The sequence below is a fragment of the Labrus mixtus genome, chromosome 11 (genome assembly GCF_963584025.1).
Source record: "Labrus mixtus chromosome 11, fLabMix1.1, whole genome shotgun sequence".
NCBI lineage: Eukaryota > Metazoa > Chordata > Actinopteri > Labriformes > Labridae > Labrus > Labrus mixtus.
Genome location: NC_083622.1, coordinates 15,749,170 through 15,762,478, shown reverse-complemented (window position 1 = coordinate 15,762,478; position 13,309 = coordinate 15,749,170). Strand labels below are relative to the sequence as shown.

Sequence of the window (13,309 nt, the reverse complement as noted above, 5' to 3'; positions counted from 1 at the left end):
TCTTAAGTCTGTTCCCCTGTTTCCTCCTCCTTTCCTGCAGAACCAGAAGCCTACCTCAGAGGAGATTCTGCTGATCGCAGAGCAGCTCACGATGGAGAAGGAGGTGATCCGGGTCTGGTTCTGCAACCGCAGGCAGAAAGAGAAACGCATCAATCCCTCCAGTGCCACTCCTCCCCTGCCCAGCCAGGGTCCCACTGCCCCAACGACGCACAAACAACCCTGCTACAGCCCTCACATGGTGAATATCCAATACTGACACCACTAACATGTGTTAGTTGAATGTTAATAAATGCATCACAGTGTGTTTCAATGTGTAAATAATAAACTGTTATTGAACTGCCTGTAGTTAAGAAACCTGAACATGCCTCTCTCTCTCTCTCTCTCTCTCTCTCTCCCTCTCTCTCCCTCTCTCTCTCTCTCTCTGCCAGATGTCCAGCCAGCTGTCGCAGGCCGTGACCAGTCTCAGCACAACAGTGACTACCATGTCCCCCGTCTGCCCCCTGACTTCCAGCCTCACCTCCACCCATCCCTCCCTTAGCTCTGCACCTTCCCCAGTGACTCCTCCTCCTCCTCCCCGCAGCCCAGCCACTCCCAGCCACAGCACACTCAACCTGAACACGGGGTAAGAGACCCTGAGACTTTGTCAGACACAACATGGGAATCCATACTTAACAGTTACTTCACTGCAGTTAAGGTCAGGGCAAATTAGGAATTTAAAGTGTCAGTTCACCCTGTTATGTTAAAAAAAAATCCTTTACATTTTAGAGATATATAGTTTTCTACTTTCAGGATCTATTTTCAGGATATGTGTCTACTGTTGCCAAATGGGGCCAGTTTACTTAAAGAGAGCGATTGCCAGACGGTTAAAAATCTGGCAAGTCCTTGAGATCGCCTCATCTCACCTTTATCTGATGTTGAAATGTGGGATTGGGTTTGACAATATTTGTTTTAGAAACTGCCAAAATCAAACAGTTTAGACCGCTTCATGCAACCAGGGATCAGGTGTTGTGAGGTAAGAGAGTTGGCAGGGTTGAAGCTTTTCCTCTTCTTTGTTCACTTTCACACAACTTATCTGCTACTTTTCATGTGTACAAACAAAAGACAAAACTATGAACGCCTTGCCGGAGAAGCTATCTGAAAATGTGAGCTGTTATCCCCACATTTAAACAATCTCCAGACCTCTCTACAACATCTCGCTTCTCATCCTGCCTTTCAGTGCGGCCTTTCAGAACAACTGTAAACACTCAACGCTAGTCTTGAGATTAAACAACACATCATTAGAATTAAACACACCTGGCCGGAGATATCTGCCTCAACACAGCTTTTGTGGATGTGAATCAAATTAAATTTGAGGTGTGGATTATAGTTTTAAGAGCAACAACAAAAACGTTTAGTTTGGATAAATTACAAAATACACGGTACAGTTTTCTAAGTACGGAGGAATTGCTTAATACAATTATAAATACTCCTTTTCTTAATTATTATTTCTTAAATAGTCTTATTAGAGTGTTTATATGGCTATTAGAAATTTGAATGGTAATTTAAAACAGTTAATTATGTGCTATAGACATTATTCTAAATAGCAAACACATAGTGGTTGTTGTAAAGATGGTCAGACATATTTTTCAGTGCTGTAATCCTCTCAGCCTGAATTCCATTAGTTTTAAATATATTGGCTGGGCTGTTCCAAAACCTAAATCAATGAAACAAAACCTGCAGCACCTGAATCTATACATTCATGTGATCAGGCGAACTGACCCTTTATTTATAGCAGTTGTGACATTGTAACATTCATCTGAGTCTTATTATGAAAACCTCACCGTTTGTCTGTTTGCCACCACAACTCTACAAACAATTAAACAAGCACAACACAAACGCTACAACCGCACATTTCCATGATTTACTCAGCATGAATACTGCTCTTTGCTCGGTTCACCTGCAGTTTGTAGTTAAATTCTTGATACTGTACACACACAGCGATTGTTTCCCTTGTGCACACACTGATATCTTAACATGCCATTGGGCACCACTGCTCCCTGCTGTGCCCACTGCTTTTTAACCCTGTGTGTGTTTTTGTGTGTGGTTCTTGTGTTCACAGCTTATGGCGTATGGGTAAAAAGAACGGTGACGTGTCTAACTACATCACCGATTTTGCTGCAAACTTGAGGTGAATGCGACAGAGACACTTCCATCGACATACACAAACATGAATACACACTTATTCAGTACAGAATGATGTTTTCTTGTATGGAGGTGTTGTTTCTGAAATGTCTGATGTGTTCTGTGTTTTTCTACATTTCTAACCTCTTGTTTACACCTGTACAACAGACCACAGCTCTTTGCATGCACGGGGCTGAATTCGCCCTCTGCTTGTCCTTGCTGCTAAACCTGCTTTTTTTTCTCTCACCTTTCTCTTCTGCCTGTCTGTGTTTGTGTATATGCTTGCACTTGTTTGGTGCTGCGTGTGTGTGTGTGTGTGTGTGTGTGTTTGACACAACAGGAACACTGTGATGGGAGTTAACACAGGGATGAGCCAAGCCCTTCTCGGTAACAATCCCCTGGCTACTATCCAAGGTGTGTGTGTGTGTGTGTGTGTGTGTGTGTGTGTGTGTGTGTGTGTGTGTGTGTGTGTGTGTGTGTGTGTGTGTGTGTGTGTGTGTGTGCGTGTGCGTGATTGAAAAGAGACACACTAAAATGGGTTTATTTTTGCAGGGGGGGGAAAAAACACCAAATTCAGCATCAGCATCACAGATAGGGAGAGTTTAATTCTAGAGGTCATATCATAGTTACAGGGGTGCTTCATGATTCAATTTGTGGTGAAAACTTACAGCCATAGAATACATTAAAATGTCTAGGGAATAGTTTTTCTTTCAAGCACACCGGGCATACATTTTCCTCCTCTAAAACACAATCTGTTGTCTAACTTAGCTACTATCTACCTACACACGCATACACGCTTAAAATACATACTGTACACCACACATCTCCTCACACAACAGCACAGAGGGTACACAAAACATGTACAATGCTGTCAGAATGATCACCAAATAGTCCCCACCAGCGTCAGCAGAGCTAATTTTTAATCATACTCTGAAATGTGAGGAGTGAGGAGGTGCAGAGAGATGTATGAAAAAGAAGAAGTACGAGTGATGAGTAATACAGTCATTCACGGTAGGTGAATCAAATCGCACGGGTAGACTGCAGGCTGGAGATATGGGTGGATAGACAGTGGAGGGTGATTGCTCATCACCAGTGTGAAGCAACTGACATAGATAGAATCAAGAAGAAAGGCCTTATTGCTCATCTGTTGCCATTGACATCCATTAATTCAACCCATCGTGTGTGTGTGTGTGTGTGTGTGTGTGTGTGTCTGTTAGTGATCTTGGTTACGTGAATGTGTGGGCTAAGTTTTGGTACGTGCGTCTGTGTTGTCTCTCTCATCTCTCATCTCTTCATGTCATCACTCATCTCATTTGTTGTTCAGTATCAGGAAAGCTCAGAGGCTAATGTTTTTTTTTGGGAGGATTTTGTTGATATTTCTGTGAAATGTCCACGATGATACCAAAAAAATGATTTCAACGTCAACTTTAAATGTCACGTTTCTTGCGTCAGAGGCAGAACAAGAGCTACATTTTTGACTCACCATTTCACACCACTTTGAGCTTCAATACACACCAACAAGAGAGCCATCTCTGTGGAGGCAAAAATAACAGCGTCTTCACCTAAAGTAGCCAGAACAGACCGTAACGCATTGCACCCACAAGACTTTGTGAGCTAAGAGTAAAAGAGATGCTCTGTGCTTTACCTTAAAAAAGAAAAAGAAAGAATAGAAAAGAAAATGTGAATGTTGTAGCTGAAGGCAATAGAAAATATAATAAGAAAATATGATATGGCTGCATTCTGTGTGTTCAAGAAATGCTGCATGAAGCACCAGTCACAGCCAATCAACTTTGTTTCCATAACAATAGACATCTTGCTCTGCTGTAACCCACAAATTAGTCTAAGCTACAAATATCAGACAATTTTCAGTTACAACAGGTTTTTTTTATCTTTATTGGCATTTTCAAAATTGTGTTTGTCAAACAACTGTCTCCCCTGTAAACCTTCACTCAATGACTGACAGGTGCGTGCAGCACTTTTTTACTGAGTAACCACACTCTGAGCGCAGTGTGGCCGCTCCCTCTGCTCTCTGTTTAAAAAGAGCTGCTGGCGGTTATTCCCCACCTCCCTCTGCTGAAAGCAACAAGTTCAGGCGCTTTGTCTTGCTGTGTTTTGTAGGAAATGATTAACTTGAGTGGTGGTAGATGAGGTAGCCTGAAGGGTTGTTAATGGACAGGAACCCAAAATGTATTAATATATTATTTGTTTGTTTATCAAGCACTTTTCCAAACTCCAACTTAGTGTTTTACAAAGGCAGCTAAATCAAACAGGTGGGTCATACAAGTATAAGCACATCAAGGGTTAAGGAATAAGAAATCTATTTTAAAACAAAAGAACTCCAAAAGACATAATTCTTTTAAAAGAGCATGAAATTGAATTAAAAAAAAATCATAATCAGGACAAATGTTGCAAATAAATTTAAGACGGGTTAAGAGATCACTCACTCAGCAGACCTGATCTTCCCAGGCAGATTATTCTGTAGCTTCAGATCCATCATAGCAAACACTTGGAACCTTTGATGATAATTGACAACTACTCATAAGTGTTGTGTATCAACAGCTTATTAACAAAAGTTAACTTTACCATGATACAAGTGAATGAATGATTGCAAGGACAGAAAATAAATGAAGTAATAAAATAGATGAATAAGAAAATAATTTAAATTCTGAAATATTGTTAATGATTGTTGAGTAACTTCTCTTCTCTCTCCTGTCCTCAGCCCTAGCAGCCAGTGGTGGCCAGCTGCCTCTTTCTAGTCTTGAGGGGGCCAGTAAGGTGATGCTGGGGGCCTCTGGGGGCCAGGCAGGCCTCCACTCCTCCCTCTTCCTCAACCACCCAGCCCTACTCCACATGAGTCAGAACCCCGGCGCTGGACTGCTCAGCGCTGCAGTAGCCAAAGCCTCCCAGGCCTCCCCTTTCCCATCAGCCAGCAGCATCAGCCCCACCCCCTGCTCTCCCTCCCCCTGCTCAAGCCCCGCCTTTTCCTGCTCCTCCAGCGAAATGGCACACAGCCCGCCCTCTCTGGGCGGGGCCAAGATTGAGTGACCGCGCCAAGTGCCAATCAGAGAGGGGGAGGAAGGAGGAAACAGGAACCTCGCCTTTCACACCAAAGCTATCTCTTTCTCTCTCTTGCACCCTTCTTCCGTTAATTTTTTTCGCAATGTTCCTCTCTCTCTTTCTCTCCCAGTCTTTCGATGCCAAAAATACACAGAATGAAAGAGGAGAGAGGGAGGGAGGGAAGTGAAAGAGGGGAGAAGGGGGGAAAGGGGAAGATTGAAACCAAAAATCTTTATCTATCCAAACATATGGAGAGGAGGCAGCGTGGGACCTTTTAGTCAATAACACGTGAAATCGACATGGCATCTCTCCGCTCCTTCTCTCTGAAGGAAAACAAACCAATGACTCTTTAACCAAGAGGCTGAAGAGACGCATGTCGGAGTGCATAAACCAAAAATGACAAAAAGTTAACTTTACTATGTGACAAAGGAATGGCGGCAAGGACAAAAATAAATGGAGGACTGTGCATAAGTTTTCCTTCTTTTTATCATTTTGAAAAGCTGCGGGTCTGAAGGAAGAGGAGAAGGGAGGATACGTTTAAACCAAAAATTTACCTGAGGAGGAGGCGGAGGAGGAATACACAAAAAAAAAAACGACAACCATACCAAAATCCCATATACCAAAAACCAAAAATACGGAGAGAAAAGCTTTATTCAAAGGACGTGTAAATACTGAAGCTATCCAGGACCAGGACTCTTCTGCTACTGCTACTGCTACTCACACACACAAACTCACACACATAAACACACATCAGGAGCCAATCCATCCATCCTGCCATCGACTCATCCTGTCTGTCATGTGTCTCTCTTACGTTTCCATTCTAGATATTTTGGATAATTTTTGTAAATGATTGTGACTAATCGAGTGAAACGCTGGTGTTTGAATGATGCCAGTACTGCTGTATCTTCATGTGTTAGTCTCTTTACTACCTCTGGTTCTAAGAGCATAGATGAGCTTTAATCTGTCCTTTTTTTAATTTCAGATGACCTTAACAGAGGCTTGTGAACCAGTATTTGTTTTTTTACACTTTAAGAAGTACAGATGGGATTTGTTTTTTACTATTTATTAGTATTATCTTAAAGTACAGCTCCTATTTATTGTTGCAGCTTTTCTAGTGCCATTACTATTTCCCTCATCATCAGTGCCATTATCATCATCATCATCATCATTATGCATTCATGGTTTCATCTTGCATTTTTTTCTGTCTGCAATGTGACTTTTCTGCAGGAACAGAGATGACGAAAGTGAAAAGATGCTCATCTCACCAAGTGCCGTAGATCCGTAATAGAGCTGGCACACTGCGAGTCGATTTTGAAGGTGTGAATGAATTTATTAAGACGTAAACATGTGACACTTTGTGCTCTTAATCAGTTCAATCTTTCACTCTTAAAGATGTAACCTGTTATGGGTGACTCCGTGGCTAAATAAACACGCCCTGGAAAACTTTGCACACAGAGAACGGCGTTTGTTGAGAGCCGGCGACCATGTTAAAAGTATGAAATAGGGCCCTGATTGGAGATTGAAAGTAATAACCAATGCGACTGGAGGCTAAATAAGTCAATAAAGCCGAGTTTAGTCACAGCTGTTTCTCATGCCTGCCGACACCTGTCTGTCTAGACATGTTTACTGATATTTGTCTGTTTCCATCATAACGCCATCAATCACATTTCACTGCCATTTTCCACCTCAGACTGCCATTAATTCTCAAATGGAAACCAAAGCATTCTCAAGGCTGGCCTGAACTCTTCTTGCAGAGCTTCAGCCAAGACGTATGAACACAATAAAGACACAGGAGTAGGGGGGTGAGAACAGGACTTTACCACTGGAAACCCTCCCCCTTCTGATGTAATCCCCTCCACCTGACCCGTCCAAGTACCCACAGGGGGAAGCTTTATTAAGGAAACTGTTCCTTTACTCCGAAACCCCCAGAATGAGGGTGCACTTGGAGGGGACACGCTGTAGTGAGGGGCAGCAGGCGTCACACTTTTTTTTGTAAAAGGATACCAAAAATAAACGCAAACCAAAAACCCAAGGAATGACCGAAGCAAACCAAAAAGAACCCTTAACCAAATGTGGCTGGAGGGAGGAGGGGAGGAGGTCAAAGTGCATCCCTCTTTGTCTGTCTGTCTGTCTGTCTGTCTGTAAGCATTCGCCCCGCTCTGAAACTGTGTAGCAACGATGGACAGACAGGCAGATAGACAGGTGAGCAGGGGGGAAAAAAGGACAGACAGTTCCTCCCCTCCTCTGCCTCTCTCCCTCTCCAGCTCAGCTCTCTCTCTGGTCCTGGATGGAGCTAAACGCAAATGACCTCACTGAACTGAAATCTTCTTTAAAGAAAAAAAAATCTGTTTTTATTTTTCTGTTGGTTGGTTCTGATTGTTTTGATCTCTGCCGTGTCTCTTGATGCTGTTTTATGTACTGTACTTTAGTGCTTATTAACTCATTTGGAATAACTTACTCGCTTACTTACTTACAAGAGCTCCTTATTTTTTTCCTAGTCGTGCTAGAGATTTTTATCAGGTGGTTGAGAAAAAAAAAACTGTGAAAATTTAGCTTCCAGATTTTTATTAGATAAAGAAACAGACTGTCTTGGCAGATCTAAAATAGAGACACAAAAAGCCAAAAGCAAAAAGTTGAATAGCAAACTTTAACGATGCCAAACCAAATACAAAACCAAACCAAACACAGTGGAGAGGAACAGGAAGTGCCCTCTCTACACGAGGGTTCCAGTCATTATGCCTGAGGTGAAGCGTGAGGCGTTTTTTCTGTTTGTGTTTATAAGAACCGAAATGGTTAAAAAAGAAAAAGGGTCTGCTGTGATGTCTTGTCATTAATCCTGACCCCAGCGACAAAGTAAACACTTCAGCTACAGATGAATACGCTCAGCGCAGGCCTCAGGCACAGTCGACGGTTTGAGAGTCGGACATTAAACATATCCAAAGAATATTTGGTTTGATCCACGCCAGAAAAAAACAGTCGACACACACGCGAGAATCGAACCCCGAACCAAACTTTAGATGTGGGGTAGGGGGTTTTAAACCAGGAAGGTGAAACCTTCTCTCCACATGGACTCTTAGACGGAATGTATCTGTTAGTGCTTCTATAGATTTTGTAGAAAAAAAGATCTATGTTCTACTGCTTACTTATCGCTAATGTATTAAAATGAAAAAAAAAACCTACAAAAAAGACAGAGAAAAAAAAAGATCCTAAAAACATTGATGATAATAACTTGATTTTAGACCAAAAATTTAAACTATCTCTCTTTGGACTTTTTTTTATTTCACCTTCTGAAGATGATTTAGACTTTTGATTGTACTATTTATTCAGGGTAGCTTTGATTTGTTTGCGTGTCTTGCTATTTATTTGTTAATTTATTTGTAGAGGTGCTTTTTCATATTCTGGGATGTACTTTTTATGATTTTCTTTCCTTTTTTGCCCCTCGCTGATATTCTTTCTTACTTCTTTAAACCAAATAATACAAGAAATGCAACCAGGGTTCCTGTAGGGACTTAACTAGAGAATATGGCTGATCTGATGTTGGCCATAATCAACTTCTCTTCCTCACTGAGATGAAGTTTCCTTTAATAGGAAGCGTACTCTCACAGTATGGAGTCAGCACTGTGTGGATCAACACCTTGTGAGTTATGGGGGCGGGGGGATTATATCTGTAAATGCTTTCCAGGGGGTCATGTCTTCATGGCTCCTGACATAAAGAGAAAAAGTTTACATTCTGATTCAACAGGAAAAGCATGAATTGAATTCATGTGTTGCAGAAAGAGGTGTTGGTTGAGACACAGTGCTGCTTCTGTCCTCTTTATTTTCTCCCCAGGAGAAAGTTGACAAAAATCTTTACAGCTACACAACCAAAAACACAGAAGAAGATCAACGGAGGCAACGCTCAAGTTTTTTTTAACATGATGGAGAAGATGAAGAGAGAAGAAGAGCTCCCAGCTGTAAATCAGCCTCTCAACTTCTCACTTCATCTCGCTCTCCTTTTTGTTTAGATTTGTTTTTTAAAAAATGTTTTTGTTTCAACTTTTCTCTGAGTTCCTTTGAAAAAAATTCTTCATCCACTGTAGGATGTAAAAGAGAGATAGTTCATCATATACCTCATAATCTTTGATGATAAACCAAATAGATGAATGCTTTAAAATGCGGGGTTACAGAGGGGATCAGGGTGCTGGGATGGTTTGTGTGGATGGTGTGTTTGTGAGGCTGGAAGCGGACACAGTGAGGCTTACCTAATAGAGATAACACAGATGTTTGGGATCGATCTGCAGAGTAACAGATCATTGAATAGATTGCAGAGGGAGACATTTAAGGTCAAAGGCCTGCACTGGTTCATGCGCCTGTCTACACACACGCACACACACACACCCTGTCCCCCTGGAAAACACCCCCCGCTGTCTGTGTTGAGCTTTGAACACAGCCCTCTCCTCAGATCTGACCCTCACTGCTCCCTCCCTGTCAAACACTGAGGACTGTGGGCTTAAAGCTGCTCTTTGGCACAGATCTAGGATCAGATCTGGTATAATTTCAAGCTTTAAAAAAAAAAAAGCTGTGTGTCTGAGAGCAACTTTATCAGCAAGGTCGCCGTGCCCTCTCTCGCCTTTAGGTCTCCTTTGCCTGATGAGCGGGCAAATAGACCACTTGATGTCCGAGTGTATCAGGGAGCGCTGTAGGGCAGGTACCTGGGGAACGGCTGAGACCGGGATAGCTGGGTGACGCATACACACACTCCTCACAACTCGTGTGTGTGTGAAGAGAGTCTGGAAGTTGGAGGGAGAAGAGTACATGTGAGTCCATCTTCTTGTTTTGCTTCGCTGCTTTGTTTCTGGAAATAAACTTTTTTTGGTTGACTTCAGGGTTTAAGGGACTGAGTGTGAAGCGCAGGTCTCTGTGGTGGGGATACCCCCTTAGTGAATGATACCAAAGTTAATGCCCTGCCACCAGATCCAGCATGATGTACACGCTCCCTGAAGTCCTGACGTCCACCAAAGTGTTTCAGAAACTCTTTCTCCACGCCATCACATATTCTCTACAAGCAACAAAAAATCTGAAAACATTAGAAGATTTCTTTTTAGTAGAAACCTGTATCCATTTTGTTACTAAAGTTAAAAGAAAAGTTGATATCACGCTCATGTCTTGGACATTAATATAAGTCTACCGCTAGTAGGTATGGAGGACTACTAATCAAGTAAAAAAAAAAGCAGGACTTGGCCCACACTGATTTACAATCAATGCAAACAGGTTGGAAGTTTTCCAGCAAAGTTATACATAATCAAACAACAAAACCACAATTTTAAAATGAGGTTTTTGTTCAGTGTGGAAAAGGGAATTTGAAACCTTTCTTAGTGAGCTTTACAGGTACTAGCAGGCGTAGAAGTTTGAATACTCTTATTCAAACTAAGCCTACTATTCAGGATTAGTGGCTCATAGCTGTGGAGATCTCCTCACTCTGAATCAAAGACTTATTATTGGAAAGTCATTGTCTTTTGCTGTAGGTGTAGATTCTTTCACTGAGCTTGGAAAAAGATGAAAAAACTGCTTTGAATATGATGTGAATCAAACAGTTTGATTCAGTAACATGATTCATACATTCCACCTCACTGACAGGGATCAAGGTCAGACCTGTCCCCCTGTTTCCAGTCTTAATGCGACGCGAGGAAAACCGTCGAAGTGCAGCTTGATTTTTACCATAAAGGAAGTAGCGTCAAGGTTATCTATTTCTTGGCCGGAAATTGAATACGTTTATTGCTGAAGATATACAACGATCAGTGCTTGAAGTTGATTTGAACCATTAAGAAAAATGAGTCAGAAAGATAATCCTTCTGGACACGACAGCATGAGAAATGTGATTGTTGTTGGAGAAGGAGAGACACGGCAAGCAAAGACAACAACAGTGAACAAACCGCAACTTCTTCCTCCACCCACTCTCATCCACACAATCACGCTCTTCCTCTCCCTCTCTCATTCCTTCCTCTCTCTCTCTCTCTCTCTCTCTCTATCTTCTACAATACAGCTTTAGTCCAAAGGTTTCTCCAGCAACACAGCAAAGCGAGTCAGATGTTAAAGAATAAAACCAAAGAGCTCTAACTTGACCTTCTCCTCAACCTTTTCCTCAACTCCACTGAATCCTTCACCTCTCTCTCTCTCTCTCTCTCTCTCTCTCTCTCTCTCTCTCGCCATCCATCCTTTCTTTCTGCTCTTCTTCTCCTCTTCGTCACCTAGCGAGCCGGTCTGTGAAGCACTAACCTCAGCTATCCAAAGGGGAATAATAATAATAATAATGATCATAATTAAGATGATGATGATGAAATGTATATTTTTAAGTATTTGTCATTGGAAAAATAATCTTAAGCTTCTCATAATTATGATGATGACAACGACGACGACGACAACGACGACGACGATGATGATGATGATGATGATGATGATAATGATAATGAAGTTTCTCTTGGTATCTTTGTAGCTGTTCTGATCCTTCTTAAGTTCTCGTCCTTTCTGCTCGTGCTGCCAGAGTACCACTTTACTCCCATCATCAATCCCTCCCCCCTTTTCATTTGTTCTACCTGATGTTTGGTCCTAACGTCTACCTGTCTGACCTTAGACCCTGAATGTTTGTGTCTATGCCTCTGTATGTGTGTGTGTGTGCGTGCGTGTGTGTTTGTGTGTGTGAGAGAGAGAAAGAGTGAGCAGTCAAACATTAAAACCAAGGGAAGATTTTCTCTGGTAGTTTTTTTCTTGTTAGCTGTTAAATAGGGGAAGGAGGGGCTTCTCTCTCTTACAATTCCACCTGTTTGCGAGCCTGTGTGTGCGTGACAGCAGGGCGGGGTGAGCGTGGGTGTGGCATAATACACACAAAAAAAGACAAAAAGATTCCTTGTTCTTCAGACAACAAACCCCCACACATGACTGTCAACTGTAAAGTAATGTTTGCCAACTTCTTTCACATGTAGCTTTAATCCCCCCTGACACGACAAAAACCCTGTGTCCCATAGTGTGTGTGCGTGAGTGTGTTTGTGTGTGTGTACAGGTACGGTTGCATTGCCATTACCCCTCCCTTTGTGTCTTCCATCATGTGAGCAGTCCTCCCCTTCTGTCTCCCCCTCTCTCCCCCCCCCCCCCCTCCTCTCTGTCTCCCCCCTCTCCTCCTCCCTTGTGGTAGCATTTAGCCTTTTAGTGTATTTATCTTGAAAACCAAAAAAAGAAGAAAAATAACTCTACTTGTTCATTGTACAGTGTTGTTCATTTTAAGTCATTTTTGTAACTGAAAGTGTTTCATTCATCCAAATAAAACAGGAGACAAAAACTGTACAGATGACCCCCTCCCGCCTCGTGTTTTGTTTGTCCGATTTTTTACAGTTGAGCTCTATACTAGACTTTTTATTGAAGGCTCGAGCCTCAAATTGTTGTGCACTTCAACCTGTCATTCCATGTTTCAGTCAGCAGAGGGCGGTGTTAGATTAAATATCAGAATCAGTCATCCTTTTTGGACTGCTGAGCTTGTTGCTTTTTTACCCTTTCAGAAATGGAAGACCAGGAGTGTCATGAACTAATCTAATTATCTGTTCTATATTATCTATTATTATTTCATCATTAAAAGTAAGTCACTAATGGTTTACTTTAATGTTTTGTGAATCCGTTTTATATTGATTGAATTTGATAATAGTAAAAAAAAAAAAAGATGAAATCATTTAAAGTTGTCAACATTACTCCATCAAATATAATGTAAAGTGAAACCATAACATTACAATTATCAAATACACCACTGACATATAAATCAAATGTAATTTAATTAAATCTTTCAAATCAATTTCTCAGTTTTAAAGAATTAGCAACAACAATATTTTAATCAGGCATTTATGAGGGCAACTTACTTCTATGTTTGTAATGTTTATATATATTTTTTTACCGTTTCTCTTTTTCAGCTTTGATAGTTTATTTTTTTCTACAGTTGTATGTCAGTACATTAATTCTCTACTTCTATGCTCTGAATACTGATGGATCATTCATTTATTGGTAAGTACTTTTTTAATCCTAATTAAATGAATTATGATAAAACACTTCGTCATTTATTCTATTAGTTTAT

The 13,309-nt window shown here is 41.3% G+C and overlaps 1 protein-coding gene across 2 annotated transcripts in view; it reads left to right on the top strand.

Moving 5' to 3' along the window:
- Positions 1-12,534, top strand: part of pou2f2b (POU class 2 homeobox 2b) — a 45,619-nt gene extending 33,085 nt beyond the window's left edge. For both annotated transcript variants that reach the window (XM_061049229.1, XM_061049230.1), the window contains 5 exons: positions 41-238; positions 429-622; positions 2,099-2,167; positions 2,501-2,574; positions 4,880-12,534. In XM_061049229.1, the coding sequence (XP_060905212.1) occupies positions 41-238; positions 429-622; positions 2,099-2,167; positions 2,501-2,574; positions 4,880-5,205 (861 nt within the window). In that variant the 3' untranslated portion in view covers positions 5,206-12,534. The remainder of the gene's footprint in view (positions 1-40; positions 239-428; positions 623-2,098; positions 2,168-2,500; positions 2,575-4,879) is intronic.
- The last annotated feature ends 775 nt before the right edge of the window (positions 12,535-13,309 follow it).